At 41.4% G+C, this 18,228-nt stretch overlaps 1 protein-coding gene across 1 annotated transcript in view; it reads left to right on the top strand.

Annotated features, from left to right (window-relative positions):
• The window catches only part of nkd1 (NKD inhibitor of WNT signaling pathway 1), a 40,617-nt gene that overhangs the window by 11,402 nt on the left and 10,987 nt on the right, over positions 1-18,228 (top strand). Inside the window, exon 4 of the mRNA XM_088993005.1 lies at positions 15,599-15,650. Coding sequence (XP_088849131.1) covers positions 15,599-15,650 — 52 coding nt within the window. The remainder of the gene's footprint in view (positions 1-15,598; positions 15,651-18,228) is intronic.

Genomic DNA, 18,228 nt, shown 5'->3' with positions numbered 1-18,228 from the left:
TTTTGAGTGCAAAGCTTTGTCAGGCTTGGGGAGGCGGGGGGGTAAAACGGCAACCCGGAGGTTGACTTCCTTTCTCGCGGACGTGCCGCTGCCGAGCTCCTCTGAGCCCGATGTGTGTGCGCTCGCTGCACGTTTTAATCACTCACTTAAGAGGCAGGGCTCAAGTGGCTGTTTAAGTGTTTAGAGCCAGAATAATTCTCCCTTGTTTGTTTATCGTGTTTCCTCTCATAACCCCCCCTCCACCCCCCATATCCCCCTTCCTACCCTCCTTGCAGATTATGCTCTGGCCCACAAGGTATAATGCTGAATAACATCACCCCTTTAAGACAAGATCCGTATTATCATAGTAACGTCACATGACCAAATCTGGTGAGCCTGTTGGTTTTCAATTCAATGCTCATTAGCCCATAGCGTTGACGCACTACCCCGAAAAAAATAAAAATGGAGGAAGCTTTTATTCCTGACAACTGCAGTCTACATTTTAACAGCGATCGCGTTAAAATAATTCCAAGGCTTAACTACACATGAACTCATTCAATGCCATTCACGAATGTATTCGGGAATTGAAAATATGACATGGACTCTTGAAGTTTGCTGTATAAAGACGCAGAAGATGCCGTAAACTATAGTTACTTGGGGTCAACGTCATTTGTGTGAAATCCTTCTTGCATGTGGGAGGGGGGGGGGTGAATTCAAGGTTTTTCATGAGCGTACAGTGGGTGAGGGTCCTCTCTGGGCACCTGCGGAGCATAAACACTAGAGGAGAAGATGGTCTGTTTGTCTTTTCTGACCTCCCCAAAAACATTCCTCTAGGGCACACAATCCTTCCATGGCGGCACAGGAAGAGGCGAGGAGCCCCTTTGGAGGCGGCAGTCACAATGCTCTCTTCCGACTGTTTACCTTCACCCGCTTCCTTGATTCTATTGACCTCGGTTGGTCTTTTAGCCTCCGTTACTGAGGCTCTCCCACACGTGGAGGATAAACACTCCAGCTGAGCTTACGGAACCTCCACAGTGCATGCGTGGAGCCGCCCACTTTGCTTTAAGCACGGGGATTCATCAAATGTGCTGCTTTGCTGCAGAACTGTGACAACGATTTGTTTTTCTGGGGGTTTCGTGTTTCTGAGACATGGGTAGAGGGGAAATTTTTCAGGTTGCACAACAACCCGATCAGGATTCTTAACTCGTTCACTGCCATTCACGAATTTATTCGAGAATTGAAAATATGACGTAGAGCGCCATTCCTGCATTGGTTCGGTTTTGCTTTTTCATGCTTGGGCGCCGATAAAGCACTGGCCATGGCCTCTGGTGATGTTTTTTCATTTCCACAAGGGGCAACATTACACTTTTTTTTCCACGTTAGCGCTTTGTTCCAGCTTCACCTGTTGTTAAAGCGCTATATAAACCCAGTATGTATGTATTGCATTGTACGTATTTTGGACAGCCACCCTCATTTCAAGCTCATTAAACTCCTGACCCATATAATTTGATCTTTTTTTTCTGATACTCTATGGGTTCTGGAATTTGGGTGAAAGTGACAAAAACCCTGACACTGGAGTGGACACATATTTGCACATCGTCTGGCAGTGAATGAGTTGAAGTCATTGCTTCATGAGTCACAATTTTGCACAGTATAGTAAGCACTCATGTTAGCATGTAATTATTCCTTCTATTACATAATATAATGCAGAAGACAAAGTCATTACCCAAAGTTGACTATTAAAATCGACAGTTGCTGACTCAAATCTGTATTTTTTTTTCTAATTAAAAACAATCGCAATAATTTGAAACAGCAGACGCTTGCTTATCCGTGAAGCTGCAGAATACACGCGACAACAATACATTATCGTGCGTAGTTAGTCAAAGTAAAGGCAAAAACGAGTACAGTACCTTGAACATGGCAAGTGCCACATGGACTCTTGTCACGTTATGATCCATCAAGCATTTATTTTCTCAAATCTTTTTTCAAGTTCATGTTCAGAACTCATAAAAACATGCATGCGTGATTTAATCACACGTTGCATCTTTCAGTCATGCATACTGCTCCCAAGTTCATTATATAGGCAAGCCATTAATTCCAGGCTAGCTTGAAATAGAAATGCGCCTCTCATAAATGGCCACGCTTGCGTACAGTAGTTTCGGTGTCTATTTCTAACATGGTGTTTACTCGACTCGCTCAGGCTGTCTTTGTAATTAGAGATTTTAGGTGCGGCGTTAAAAGGTCACATGTGAGGGATGTTTATAGAGGTGGCGGCTGGGAAGAAGTGTGACATGCAACATCGTTGTGGACACTGTAAGGGGCCAAGTTGGCAGTGATTTGTTGAACATGAACACTTGAGAGGTTTACAAGGTGTGGGAAATGTGAGTTTAGATAAGACGGACTCATTGTAAATCACGGTTATAATTTAACACGTTTTATCGCAATCAGTTTGCTGTGAAGGAATCTGATTCCATTGTATGTTTACTGTGGCATAGTTGAATTTAGTATACATAAAATAAGGTATATTTTGTGTAGTTTTCAGGCTAAGAAAATTAGAAAGTAGAAAATTATGTTTTATGGGGACCTGGGAACGGATTATCCTCATTTTAATGGTTTCCTATGGGAAATTATTTTTTGGGATACACACTTTTCGCCTTACACACTCTGTCTGGGAACCAATTAAGTTCGTGAGCCAAGGTATCAATGTAATCTGTTCTGGCACGTGATTTGCTATTTCCTCTGTTTTGGATAGTTACGACATACAATGTTTCAAGATTACGAACAATGTTGTTTGATTATTTTTGAGGTCAGAATCAAACCCTGCACCTCTTCACTGTGAGTCTTGACAACTAATTAATTTTCCTGATCCTTAACTCATTCACTGCACAAATGCGTCCACTCCAGTGCCAGGGTTTTTGTCATTTTCACTCAAATTGCAGGACCCGCAGAATATTGAGTTTTAGGACTACATAAACATTCAAGGCAGCATAAGAAAGCTTAAAGACTGTTCTTTGATCAGACAAAAAGAGTTAATTATATGGGTCCGGAGTTATCTGAGCTTGAGATGGGGGCGACTGTACAAAAGGCAAATGCTGTCCCCTCGTGGGAAGGAAAAACACTGCCAGAGGTCTGATCAGCGCTATATCAGCAACCCCCGCAAGAAAAAAACAAAACCTGAAAAAAATGGGGAATAGTCATGTTTTTCAATTCCCAAATACATTCGGGAATGGCACTGAATGAGTTAATTTGTAGTTAAACCTAGGAATAATTTTAAAGCGTAACCTTCTGTCTGCCGATGGATAAGGAAGCGTTTAAAGAGGAAATCCTGTGACTTTGACATAGCCAAGTGTTTCCTTTCATCCGTCTGCTGCGCTGAAAGGTTGAAGTACCCGTCACTTCCGTGGCGCCCTGAAGGTACGACTTCCTCGGCGCGACACTCAATTGCTGCGTCAGATGAGTAACTAATTGTGAAGGCCTTACAAGAGCCTTCGAAGCACGCTCTGGGATGCTTAAAAATCAGAGCGGCTGCCACAGTGTCGTCTGGGCTGTTATAATCCATCCTGCTTTCCATTAGCGAGTGTGACACGTAAGTGTGGCGCCTCGCAGCAGAACGGTTCCAGAGATGACTCACTTCCTTTTAAGGGCACCCCAACGAAATCCGAGCGCATCCAAACAACCTCGTGGAAATGAGACGTGTCATTTTGCACTCCTGGTTTCTTTTTTTCGTCAGTCTTTTGGAAGTCGGCTTTATGCTGAATATTCATAGGGCAGTAATTTAATAATTTGTCACTTTTGGCAGGCGCTGGGCACCTGTAGCTCAGGGCCAAGCGACAGTCTGACGCCTCGCTATCCCGCAGTCTTAGTTTACCACGCTACACAGATTCGCATTGTTTGCTGCCTCAATGAGTTCACAGGTGTCAAAGTCAAGGCCCGGGGGCCAGATCCGGCCCCTTGTGTCATTTTATGTGGCCCGCAGGAGCAAGTCATGTGTCAACTCTCATGATTCTTCGATGAAAATGTTTTTTCAGCCGTCATCTGTACTTCTTTGAAGGTGTCGGACATTTAACGTCCGACACCTTCAAAGAAACCTTTTCCTTCAAAGAAACCTTTTCCTTCAAAGAAACCTTTTCATCGATGGACCACTCTTGTACGACTGAGAGCTTACACAGACGTCTCATGATTCTTCTTAAAATATGTACTACAATGTCAAATTATCATGGGAAGTTAATAACGTTGAGTTTTTGCACCGGACCTACGAGGGAAGACGAAACTACGAATTGGTCTACAACAAAAAAAAAAATGAGTTTGAACCCCTGATTTCGTCATTTTTTTTACAAGCTGAACCACACACCCTAGTAGGAAATAATTACAATTATTCCCTTAAATCTGTACTAATTCAGCTAATTAAAATCCAACCCATACCTGACAAGTGATTTAAATAGTCTAAAAAAATGCGACAGTCACCCAAACATGACGACGGAGCTCATTACTGTTTATACAGACATTTTTATGCCCTCTGAAAGGTGCTTCTGTTACTGTCTTGTGCATGAAAGGAGGATAGTGGTTCATCTAAATTTGCTGCAGGGGCAATCGTGCATCTCAACTCTTGATCTTGACGTATTGTATCAACCCGCACTTCCCCTGTTCCGCGGTAGCGCTTTGATAAACAGTGTGATAAATGTTAATTGCGGTGCCTGTACGTTTTTCAAGCGCTAATAACCTACCTCAAGCTAACAGGTGGGGTTCACAACCCTCAGGGGAACACTGACTTGGAGAAGAAAAAGTATAAAAGCTTATCTTTGCAAGTGTTGCGGTTTTCTAAATGGGTCAGTAAAGTGTTATCCAACTTCACACATGAAACACCAAAAAGTGGGGAGTGGGAGGGAGATTATTGTAGATCAGCATGTTTGAGAGGAGCTGAAATGAGGTCCGTTAAGTCCCACTAATAATCCACACGGGGATCTCAGGTTTGGGAGCATGGAAGGAATGGTTGCTTTTTCTTGGGAGTTTTTCTGGATACTTTGCAGTCACCTGTTCCGAAAAACAGACCACTGTCAAACAGGTAATACATTAACGTTCTCGCAACACAGACTGTAAATTTTTAGTGACACCTTTTTGAACAGACAGATTATATTTCATTTCTGTCACGTGGGACATGAGGATAACTGCTTTTTCTTATCCCTTTATGGCGACACGTAGTCTGCAAAAATGGGCCTGATGTCAAGTTAGCATACCTCACATGAATTCACTTTTAGCAAGAATCAAAGGATTAAGTTACTTAATCTTTGTGCTGCATTACTGCGGAGCTTGTTCCAAAATACGGACTATCGACATGTGCGTCACACGAGACGAAAGTGTAACCTAACAGATGCCAGTTCGGGATAAAAAGCATTAACCCGTGTGGATTTTATTTTTAAATGTGTAATTATTATTATTATTATTATTATTATTATTATTATTATTATTATTGTTGTTATTGTTATTATTGTTGTTGTATTAGCCTTTATTAGTCTTGCAGTAGAGAAATTTACATTTCACAGCAGCAATGTTATGAAAGGGAGAGGAAAGATAAGGAAAAAGTAGAAAATCAAAATACAGGAGCTGCTGGAAAGGCAGCCACTCTCGAGGCGCCATCTTGAAGTGAAAAGAACAAAAAACTAAATAAAATATAATATAACAACACAATGACACAGTCATTCAATCTTAAGCACCCTCTTTGTTGAATGAAGCAGCTCTAGATGAAAGAGGAGAGGATCAAAGCATCCTTTTCACCAGTGGATCAGGGGCGTTATGGTGGAATGTGCACGTCTACTACTAGCTAATTGTTGAAAGCAAACATGAAGCTGTAGCATCCTTTGACGAAAAGTGACTGTCTCACATGTCTTGTCCCACGTAAATCTGCTTCTTTTCCAAGCCGCGACAGTTCCACATACATATGCATCCATCTAGTCGCAGTTTGTTCAACAGCACCGACCTTCCCGCTGAATGAAGCGGGGCTGTGAAATTGCTGCCCATGACAGGCGCAAAAAAGCACAATCGCCCCAGAACTGTCCAACGATAACTGTCAAATGGCACTGACATTCCTCCCAATCAAAAACAGTGCTGGCATAGCCGTGCTGCCGAAAAGGCGTAACCGGTCAGCACAGTCTCCTCCTTGATGAATGACGAATACAAAGTGACAAAAGAAAACACAAAAACAATTTTAAAAGCAAGGCTCATACGAGCACATGCTGAGAGCTGCCTACTCGGGCGCCATCTTGGACTTCCTTATTATTATTAATTTTTATTTTCTTTTTACTGCCCCAAAAATGAACCGCAGGAATGCCACACTGCATCTAACATTCTTACAGGACTTTGGTTCATAGCAGGAATCAAAGGAACTATGAACATGTTTTGCTTATTCGCTGGCTTTTAAGAATGACGTCAAGGGAGGTGTTAGCGTAACCCACGAGAGTTCAGATTATCAAGTGTCGCAGTTCAGCGAACATTGCAAGTTCAGCACGAATCAAAGCATTTACTGGCATTCGTCGTGCTTTTTTTGAGAAACTTATTTTATATGTTCTTCCTTTGGCTGCACGTCGTTGCGGTTTTCTGAACTGAGAACTGAACAGAACTTAAAACTCAGTTCTTTCAAGCCACATTCTGCTTTTCAAAATTCTTACACAATTGTTCAAGTACACTGCACTTTCCTTTAATTATTCACTGCCAACGTTCAGCACTATATTTATTGGTGGTTGTACGCTTGTAGTTTTGATTTTCTATTTTTGACATTCTGTTGTTTTTTTTCATCATTTTTATTCAGCTGCTTGTTATGCTACCTCTTGCCTAGGTTGTCTAAGTGAATGAGAAATTGTTCTCATTACTTAATTAAATAAAGGTAAAATAAATGAATTTAAAAAAAGATGACCCATGATCATTCAGGATACCATGTAAGGCGTTAGCATACCTTACCATAGCTCATGTTAGCCAGAGTCTTTTTTTTTAATTAACGCTCATTGTAAAAGAATGATTGTGGTCAAGGATGATGGCTTTTTGTAGAGTATTTTCCAATATTTATATTTTCTTTTTAACTTTATGAATGCCAGACTTTAGTTTCCGAGTTTAATCGTCAAACCAGAGTTGGCTAACATATTTGGAACAAATCAATGGCACTTGAGGGGAATATTGGTTTGGTTTATGAGAAATTTGAATTCCAAGCTTGGTGACATACATTAAACTTGTTACTCAAGGTATAACTGTATAGGCGCTTAGAGGAGGGTGACAATATTATAACGGTTAACATGAAATGTGAAACGTAAATTTATCCACTGTAAGACTAATACAGGCTAACCCAATCCAATCAAACATATGAATACATCCATAACGTAAATATTCATCCATGCATTGTTCGGTGTGGCGAATCTTACCGATCAACCTGCATCGTGATGGAAATCCTTCTGACATGTTCAGCTTCCGGTGTCACAGAGTATGCACGGTGTAATAACAGTGATCCTTCTTCAGAACTACCCACCTACTTGCCAACAAACGCCAATTCCGCGACTGTAATTTGCTTCCCGGGGAGCAGGAAGTGTGGCGTGACAGAAAAAGGATGTCAAGCGTGGGGCCAAGAAGTCTGCCTGAGAAAAGGTGTCTGACTCGAATAGCCAAATGGCAGTCAGGCCCTGCTTCACTCAGTTTCTCCACTTATGACTCGGACGTTAGGCCAGGTGAAGAGCTTCTATTTTGAAGCACCGTCCGGAATTTTAAAGCATGATCATGTCAAAGCCAAAAGCTAAGCAGTGTTAGCGTATGCTAACTATGTTAGCAGCTCTGCCATCTGCTCAGGAGCATATACACAAAAGTTGTTTGTCCCGCCAACAGTAATATGGAGACGTACAAAGACAAAAAATAAATACAGTAAAGTCTCGTTATATCGATATCGGATATATCGATAGTCCCGGTTATATCGATACTATTTCTATGCACGCACGGAGAAAATTACATGCAAACAGGGTCGGATATATTGATAGTCCCGGTTATATCGATATTTTTTCGGACTCCCTTGAATATCGATATAACGAGACTTTACTGTACATAAAATAACCAAACGTTTCAAAAACAATTGTATCATTTTCAAATGTTCACTGAAGGCCAACCATTTGGCATCACCACCACCACCACAACATAGTACAGTGGGACCTTGGCTTACGAACTTAATTGGTTCCCAGACAAAAATTAATTTCCCATAGGAAACCATTAAAATGAGAATAATCCGTTCCCAGGTCCCCGTAAAACATAATTTTCTACTTTCTAATTTTCTAAGCCTTAAAAGTACACAAAATATACCTTATTTTATGTATAATAATGAATAATTAATAATAATAAATGTGCCATAGTATTATGATTAAAGAAATAAACTGTATTGTACAATAAAGTCATTTTATTTACCTTTGTGATGGTTGTTGATGGCTTGATGAAATGGAGTGGCCGGTTTCATCAGCATTAAACAACGTAGCCTTCTTCTTTCACCATCTTGAGGAATGATCCCTTGTAGGTGCTTTCTCTGTGATAATTGTATCTAGTTATTCATCAATTGTGATCTGTTTAGCTCGGTTGATAGCTTTTTGCATCAAGTGTACAGAGATGACTTATTTGTGGAGCCTGATTGATGGGATAATTTAACTGTTTTCTATCCATTTTCTCAGTATTCTCACATTGTTTTTTTGTTTCAAGCTCTGTCATCACCCTTTCGTGTGTGTGTTTTCTCACTCTCTCTCTGGCTTCCTGTCTCTTTAATGTTTAACCCCCACCCCACTGCTGGGTTGTTGGTACACGTGACTTTTACCGAACACACCATTTTGTTTTTTCGAGAACGGCCTCTCTCTCTCTGTCTGTAACCCCATCCTCCACTGCTGCTTTCTTGACCAATCACGTGGCTTTAACCTAAGACTGGGGGCGGGTAATAGAGGACAAAAACAGTGGCCACCATTTTATTGTTAGGAGAACGGGCTCATTCGCAAACGACACATCACTCATTGTGGCAGCTCCTTGTGTATCCCGAAAAATAGTTCGTATGCCAAGGTAACGTTTTCATAAATGTTACGTTCGTAAACCGAAAAGTTCGTAAGACAAGGGGTTCGTAAACCGAGGTTTAACTGTATATGTAAATAATGTCCTCATTTTTTTCGTGTTTATTATCTTTGTCAAAGTCATTATAAGTGCCTTGCAAGCTGGGTCCGAGAGGACAGTAATTTCATATGTGCTGTATGTCATGCATATTAGCATATTTGACAATAAAGCTTACTTTGACTTTGACTTGACTATTACTTTATTCTTCCATAGTGACACAACCTGGTTCATTTTAGACTGTTTTGTAACTTTGAGGACCTCCTGAACAAGGAATTAGGCAAAAAAAGAGAAAAAAACACAGGTCTAATGGGCTTATCTGGCACAAAACAATTTCCTTGTGAGCATTTTAATCAAGATGTCAGTTGAACCCCTTTGAGACTTTGGGTGGTCTTTGCACAGCACTTATGCAGCACGGAGTGCTTTGTTTTGCCTCCCACCAAAGAGTGACATGCAGTGGTGGCCATAAAATAGATGAGGCATGTAAAAATTAAACATCTGCCCGGCAAATGGTGGCGTTGTGGAAATTGTCTTGACTTCAAAGACCTTTTTGTCAAATGTATTAAAAAACATGACTTGCTCTTGGCACTGCCTTCATGCATCTTTTTTTAACCTGGTATCCCTGTTTGTTGTGTTCTGAAACCGGTGCAGTCAGTATTAAGCATCACATACAGATGTATCTTTCGGACTGCGGAGCAACACGGAGACATTTATTTGCCATAACGATCAGTCTTCCCCCCCTGCTCGCGCGGCTTGCCTCAGCTTTGCTTTGCAACGTGTTTATCGGAGATCATTATTTCATGTGTGGAAAACGGATCCCCTTTGAAGGCCTAAGTTGGACTGCTCTGGCTCATATCAACACCCTTTATCTTGGCTTCATCTCAAGAGCGCTTTGGGGGTGGGAAAAGCAAAAAGACCCCGTGGTGTTTAATGACGCCGGGTTGTTTTTGTTTTCACGATGTAAATTGGGAGCTCGGGCGCTGTTTCGGATTCTTGGCCTTTTGAAAGCGCTTCGACTTACACCCCAGGATGGTGGGTAGGGAGAGGCATTTCCTCTCTGGAAGTTGTTTTTATTATTTTGTTTTTGTTCCTTTCAGTAATGCTATACCTTGACGCTAATTGGCAGCTTTCACTCTGCTGTTTTACTTTGGTTTTGCAGCTGGACAACAGTTTTGTCCACTTTTTCAGCAGAGCTGCTTTCCTCATTAGAAACTCATAGCCGGTCCACTATCCATAAATACAATTCACTTTTTCACACCTGTGGACTCCATCCTTGGTGAAACACTGACCTATTTGCCTCTCTCACAATATTATTGTGATATTATGGTAATTTATATTGATAGACCAAGCACTTAAAAGGTCATTCTAAACATTTTGGGGGTGCCTGTTTCTGGTAGTTTTTCGTTTTGCGCAGTGGGCTAATGGGGAAACACTGAACAGTTCAGCCTTGCTTGTAGTGTGCCATCTACTGAATCATCATCTATTGTTGCGGGTCCCCACATTGTTTTTGGCACCATGACACAAAAAAACAAAACAAAAAAATGCATCTCTGAAAGCATTTCCTTAGTCACGGCCTTAATGAGATTTCGTCCGGGTTTTGATGGTCTGCCAGTAGCCGCCGTCGCCGCAACTCCAGCGGCCTCCTTCGACCGGGGCCCTGGCTCTCGTTCAGGGGAGCTGTCGTCGGCCGCATAAATTGTCAGCTTGTGTGGCGGCTCACCGAGGCAGAAAGCGAGCAGACCAAAGAGGCCTTGTGGGACTTTCCCACAATCACGTTGAAATACATAGTAGGTATAATTTAATGTAGACTTTTACTCTCAAACACTGGCAGAAAAATAACAAAGAAAAAAGACAGTAAGTCCATGTCGGCAGTGCCAAACTTAGTATGGTGCCAGAGAGCACTTTCTGGTCGGCAAGACCTTTAAATTTCTCTAAGTACTCCTTTCTTTAAAACAAACAAAAAAACAAACATTATAATGAAGTACCAAGAGATGCTAAATATGCAATAGCTGAAGCAAACTGACCATCAAGATGAGTGAACTCAAAAAACCTGGACTAACAATTTAGCCTAGTTTACTGTTATTCATCGCTCGCCTATATCATAATTTTGCTAGGGCTCCTACTCCAAACTATTCACAAAATGGTCCAGGCGCAATCATTTTCATGATCATTTCAGTTTGGTTGGCATGTGTCTCCAAAAATTGTCTTTGTGAAGCAAAGAGAAAGTTGTATACACATTTCTAATATCCCCTCATTAAATGCAATGAGATTACTATGACAGTATGACATGCTATCAATCAGATAATTACCCCGTTCTTGTTCATGATTTTTAAACAATTAGGAAACAGATGGCTATCATTACATAACACTTTATTTCTATACACCTCTGCAGACGTTTCCGTTTTAAAATGACCAATTCCACAACATTTGTTTAGGGACCATCTCTAGGGACGATGGTTATTAAATTATATTGTTAAATTTAAGTCTTTCTTCAACTTAATTCTGATGTATTACTGTTTTTAATAAGTGTATCAAATTTATCAATTTTATTCTGATGTATGTATTTTTTTTGTACTATTCTCTTGAATTTATTTTTGGACTCTGCAATTGAGCCATTTTCAGGTCAGTTTCAAAATTATTCCATCGAGTGCGGCAGCAAAATTTGATGATGTAAAACGTCAAAATATTTCAGTCATAGCTTCTTGCATCTTTTCTTGTGTTTATCAGTTCATGTGCTAATGGTTCTTTGGCACCTTCAAGCTTATTACTTGCCCAACTGATGAGGTTTGCCAAGCCAAACAACTCAGGCCAGCGAGCCATATTGAAGCAGCGCAGCGCATACACACAACCTTCTATGTTACAGTTGCTCATAAATCATCTTGTGCTGAAGCAGTTTGAACAAGTTTAAAACACCCAAGGGGGAGAGGCCGCACAATCCTAAAGTAACTCTGACGGACATGGCTGCTTTTGAAAACGAGCACTTTTATGTTCATTCAAACACAATGTCTGGAAAATGGTTTTGTTGGACGCGAGCGCTGTTGCTGAGGACCAGAATCGCTGTTGCTTATGACCAGAATCTTGCACCGTATTGCATAGTCAGTGTATATACATATATATTTACAGTGATACCTCAGTTTAGGAATTTAATTGGTTCCCAGAAAGTGTGTGTAAGGCAAAAGGTTCGTCTGCTAAACATTTATTTCCCATGAGAAACAATTAAAAATGTGAATAATCACGTCCCCATAACACATAATTTTCGACGAAATAAGTCTTAAAACTACACGAAATATACATATTTTATCTATAATAAATATGCTATTGTATTGTAATTAAAGAAACTACTGTATAATAAAGTCGTTTCATTCACCTTTGTGATGGTCATTGACGTAGATGCCTCTTGATGATATCCAAGTGAAGTTGCCGGGCTTTCTCGACGATAATACCCTCACTCACACTGTCCATTGGTCGCTGCTTTTCGTTAATCCAAATCAACAGAAGTTTTTCAACCTCTTCTATTGCCTAAGACCGTTGCTTAGACCAGGTTTTTTTTCATTGACATTTTTTTAGCGGCACACCACGAACCATCTCGCAGGAAAGAGGCAATCTTTGACGTGTTGCCACACGGACGAATACTAAATTACCCTCCCAGTCTTTTCAGCGCGGACACAGGACAATGACATAATATTGGCAGAAAATGATTCATAAATGTTTGTAAAATTTTAAATTTGAAAAAGGGGCATTGGGTAGTTTCTCACGGCACACCTGACGGCACACTATTGTGCCGCGGCACAGTGGTTGAAAATCACTTGCTTATACAACACAGAAACACCCTTAGCCACATGTAGCAATGGTCGACTTAGCATACTGGTACTGGGACGCTAAGTCACACAAACGCACACCTCATTCGTGTTTTTCCATGATCTCCTTCTTCTGCTCGACTGTAATTTTCTTTTGTGTCCTCTTTGGCTTAACACTAGCCTATGGTGGGGTCTTTTTCGGTCCCATAATAGCTAAAGTACTCCAATAGATAGCAAACCTTGTCTGCACTCAAAGGGGGTGTGGAAAACTAGTCCGCCAGCCACCGTGGCGCTGTTCGACCGTGTGGTTTGGTGTACATCCGCCGAAAACTAGTCTGCCAGCCACCGTGGCACTGTGTGGTTTGGTTGGTCCACCGAAAACTAGTTCGTATGACATGATTATATTCTCGCGAATTTAATGTTCATCAGGCGAAAAGTTTGTGAGCTAAAGTGTTAGTAAGCCGAGGTATAACACTATATCGCATTTTCACACTGACCAGAACAATTCCAGTGGTCAACCCGAGCCTACTTAATAAAATGGTTTCTATCCATCACCGCAGACAACAACCAATTAGCACATTCCTGGTTCTCCTGTTTCTCATGCTGTTGACTTGCCCTGTAATAATTTTGTACCATTTATCATCGGAAAAAAAAATAAAGAATACATCCAAGCGGCCTGATCTTTGTTTATTTATGGACTAAAGGAATTAGTGGAATGTTGACTTGAGAGTCATGTTTGTCTTTGATGCAAGACAAAAAAATTACATGGAAGTCAGGTAATTATTTGATAAAGTAGTCAAGTTTAAAAGGAAAACAAGCAATCGGGTGGTGATGGAGTGCTTCAATACATGCTTGTCTGAAATGTAATCCACAGCTATGAACTACCCGGGATAAAATATAGCCGGTTGTTTTTCATTTGTGAATCAGCATCAATTTTATAGCTGTCTGAAGTCCAAATACTTCACTTTGATGTCTCACTTTTGATGAAATTGGTTCATTAAAAACATGTTTTCACTTGGCATTTGCATACTGCATACGTCTGCTTGAAGTGGAACTGAATGTAATACTTACTGTTATGTACTGGCTCAACCTGTATTTTGTTTTGGGGGTACCGCAAAGTACCGCAGGTCGTTGTGTTTTCTTCCTTTGCAACTATGACTGGCAGTATCTCATGGAGAATAGGCTCGCGCATTTATGAATTTCCACCTCTGTAGATGCCTGAACAATTCAATGTGACACATCTTTAATGCAAACTCACAATGCAAACACGTATTATCGTTAGGGTGGGAAATTTGCAAAAATTTACTCCTTAAAGGACAACCGCCACCATTTTTTTGTTTCCTAACTGACATCAGAAAAATGTTTGATCGCATCTAAAATACCCAAAACTGAGGCTATATTTTAGTCAAATGCAAAACACCAATAAAAATGAGTTAAAGGTTCCCAAAACTACTTCAAAATGACCTCTGAGATGCCGAGTTTCAGAAGGTCCCGCCCCTTTGTTCGTGACGTCACACCAGGATGTCTTGCCTTGCTCTAGGATGAAAACAATGGCTTCAGATTCAGAGAAGATGCTTTCTTGTTACTCGTCCAGTTATGAATATGATTCAAATAGTTCTGAAGAGGAAAGCATAAATGTTTGCAATCGATTAAAGAAGTCCTTCCGTATCAATTCGAGCCGTCAGGACTCCATTGTAGCGTCCCAGAAAATGCACAAGATGGTGCCCAAGCTCCGTTGGAAATGGGCTGATTTGTCTGCTGGGAATTTGTGTCAACTACGTAGTTTCAAATAGTCGTCTTGGTGCAACACACAACGATTCACCATCGCATGACATGAAGTTTTCACACCAAACAAAGTACCCAAAATGCATTGTGTGTCGCTTTCTCGGTCAGGGACGTTCCTTCAGTGACGTGACGTGAGGACTCGTCACCAACTCGAAAACAAGACTTCCTGAATATTCAGTGCGAGTCTTAAAATGTAAAATATATAAATATGCGGTGGAATCTTTGTAAAATAAGCTCAGTAGAAGTAATTTGAAGTGATTTTACAAATTATGGAGGCAACCTGTCCGGAGACGTCGGTTGTCCTATAACTCATAACTGGTAAATTCTTAACAACTGGCACATATAAAACAAAATTGTGTTTTTTTTACCGAGACGTCTGGAAATTATGATCTGGAAATAGTGTGGAAATGTTAAATCTCAACAGTAGAGACATTCTGTGTACAGTCCCTCTTTATAAAAACAGGGTCTCTGTTTTCATGTCAGTGTCTGAGTGCTTGTCAAGGATCTTGTCAACCAGTGATGGCTTGTTGGACGGATGACAGCCTTGTGGATATCTGAGCCGCATCGTGAAACCGAGCGATTTTGAGCCCCTGCAAACTCCACATAGCAATAGTCTGAGCTGGCTGAAAAGGGGGGTTCCGGAACACCACTGAAATAGTTGTATTCACCCTCGATGTGCAGGAGTTGAGCCTTAATGCCAGTCTAGTGTCGCACGTTTCTGGACCTGCAATTATCCTCCCATGCTGATGAAGAACTTTGTTTACGTATGGCCAACCGACTGCCCGCGGTTTAGAAGCTGGGATGCCACTGTGGGTCAGAATGCCCTACTGGGGATTTTCACTGTTTGTTTTTACGTGCCAGAATGAGAGACCCGCTGATATACTTGACTGACAACACATGTGTTTTATTTCTTTTCTTTCTCTCTTTTCCAGGGCTCCATAAATGAAGCTCAGCAGATTGGCGATGAGCACTACCGCTTAGAAGGTACCCCACCAAGTGCTGCTTTTTATTCCATCATTGATTTTAAAAATGAAGAAAATACAGTAAAGTCTCGTTATATCGATATTCAAGGGAGTCCGAGAAAATATCGATATAACCGGGACTATCGATATATCCGATATCGATATAACGAGACTTTACTGTATTTCATATTATGCTTGCATCCCTTCTTTTGCGAATATTTTACCTCCCCCAGTCCCACCCCATAATTCAAAATCCCCAACAGAGTACTGATGAGGTCCCTTTTACTTTTATCCCCCTCCCCCAATGCAAAGACTCCCCACTAGTGTGACATGATCCTCGGATTTGGAAGCCTTTCCTTCCCTGTTCAAAGTAGGACTTAAATGAGAGCTTCCGACACCCACGCGGAATGCAAAAAGCTGATGGAAAATTGTTGAGGTTTTCGACACCCACAGGCATTATTATTCATAATTTCAGCCCAAATCCTGGTGATTTTAAAGCGTATCTAGAATGGTTTGTCCACGAATCAGTGGTTCCTTGAATTAAGACGCAAACTGACTATTAACCACGAACGCCAAATCTCAATTTTTGGATTTGCGTCAATTATAACCAATTGTCCCGTTTATTGTCACAGTGGAATATTTGAGTGGCAACACTCACTTTCCTGTATCTACGTGGGGATTAAACATGCGTGAAAGTGCGCTATGTTTGTGCACACCGCCCCAAAGCGGGCATATTTATCCTGCTAATGAACATTAAATTCAACTATCAAGCCTTTAGTCAATAAAGCCTACCCAGGGAGTATATTAACACTGTTATATTTGTTACTTCACTGCTCACCTTTCACGTGTCACATCAGCATACGAAGAGGGTTTGTGCGCTTCCACTGCCAGACAGAAGATGGCAGGTTAGCTTAGCACTAGCTAGCTGATACAATAACTGGCATTTTTGGTTAAACTTACCGATGTATTTCTACTTATTACGAAAGAACAAAAAGAAAAAGCGAGAAACTTTTCTTCCAAGTGATAAAAAAAGTCTACCCTTTCTTTTGGTTAGTAGTTTTATTGTTAAAGAACACAATATTCTGTGAAAAAAACAATATAAAATAATACCAAACATCTGCAGCTATTACAATGCGCTTTCCAAATCATTAAAAAATTGACAACAACTGACAGCTAATGAATTAAGACACCTCAAAACTGTTTTACATTGTAATAAAAATATAAAAAAGCCTCATTCAAAGCCCGTCGAGAAGTAACCCCAGACCACTGTTGCTTTGTTGCTTACTTTTGGCCACCAATTACACAGACCGCTAAGAAAAAGCTACATGGGGAAGAAAATACAGTAAAGTCTCGTTATATCGATATCGGATGTAGCGATAGTCCCGGTTATATCGATACTATTGATATGCACGTACGGAGAAAATTACATGCAAACAGGGTCTGATATATCGATAGTCCCGGTTATATCGATATTTTTTCGGACTCCCTTGAATATCGATATAACGAGACTTTACTGTAGCTGGATTAACTCCTTTGATCACCAGACGAATAAAATGTGACGTTTCGACCCATAAAGGCAAACTCATCCTACTCATCGCCCATGCGTTTCGCTCTGGAAGGACAGGAGGCAGCAGATATGTGTAATACAGTAGCCAAGCTGGATGAGCCCGAGCATGGCAGCTCTCCCAAACTGCGAGCCACAGATTGCCCTCACCGTGCCCCTCAGAGCCAATCCCACGGCAGCTTCCTGGCATGTGGACTTCTAAAGGGGGGTGCGAGCTGGGGGAGTTCAATGATCCCGCATTACTGTTTCTCCTCCCGGCGTTTCATTAGCTATCTCATCGCCATATTGAGCCTGCTGCTGAACAGATTTGCCCCTTGCATGCACGATCAAACAGCAGGAGCCGCCTTCTCTCTCAATATCCCGAAAAAAAAAAAAGTTCCCCAGGATGTCGCCTTTCATTTCCGGCCTCCTCCCGACGCAACGGGGATGATCAGACGGTTCGGCTTTGATCCGCTTTCGGATGGCGCGCGAAGAAAGTGGGCCGTCGTGTTGTGTCTGCTGCCCCGGCTGGCGCGCAAACAAACAGTGTTTCCAATTTGACTCGTCTTATTAATTAGCGATTCTGTTTTTATTCCACGGACCGGACTGATCCTCATCCAGAAGGTTGGAGAGTGGGGACTTCAAAGTGGGATGGGTGGAGAGGTTTAAAAAGAGAGGGAGATGGGGGGGGGGGGGTGTGGTCTGCAGAGGTGGCGAAAGTACTCACATCAAGTATTTACCGTATGTAGAGGTACGTCTGTGTAAGCTCTCAGTCGTACAGGAGTGGTCCATCGATGAAAAGGTTTCTTCAGCCTTCATCTGTACTCCTTTCAAGGTGTCGGAGGTTTCGCTTCTTATCCAAGATGCTTCGTCAGCGAACTAAAGTCTTTTTAGATGGCGGCGCATGAACATGCAGCGGCTCCTCTCTCTCCCGGCAAATTTATTATGGGTGTTTATTATGTTTTTCAAAGTCTTGCACGCTGGGTCCGAGAGGACAGTAATTTTATCTGTGCAGGCATATTAGCATATTTGACAATCAAGCTGACTTTGACTTTGA

The sequence above is a fragment of the Hippocampus bargibanti genome, linkage group LG03, assembly GCF_051943395.1.
Source record: "Hippocampus bargibanti isolate YZ-2025 linkage group LG03, ASM5194339v1, whole genome shotgun sequence".
NCBI lineage: Eukaryota > Metazoa > Chordata > Actinopteri > Syngnathiformes > Syngnathidae > Hippocampus > Hippocampus bargibanti.
Note: the sequence above shows the minus strand (reverse complement) of the source record. Positions and strands in the feature narration are given on the sequence as shown.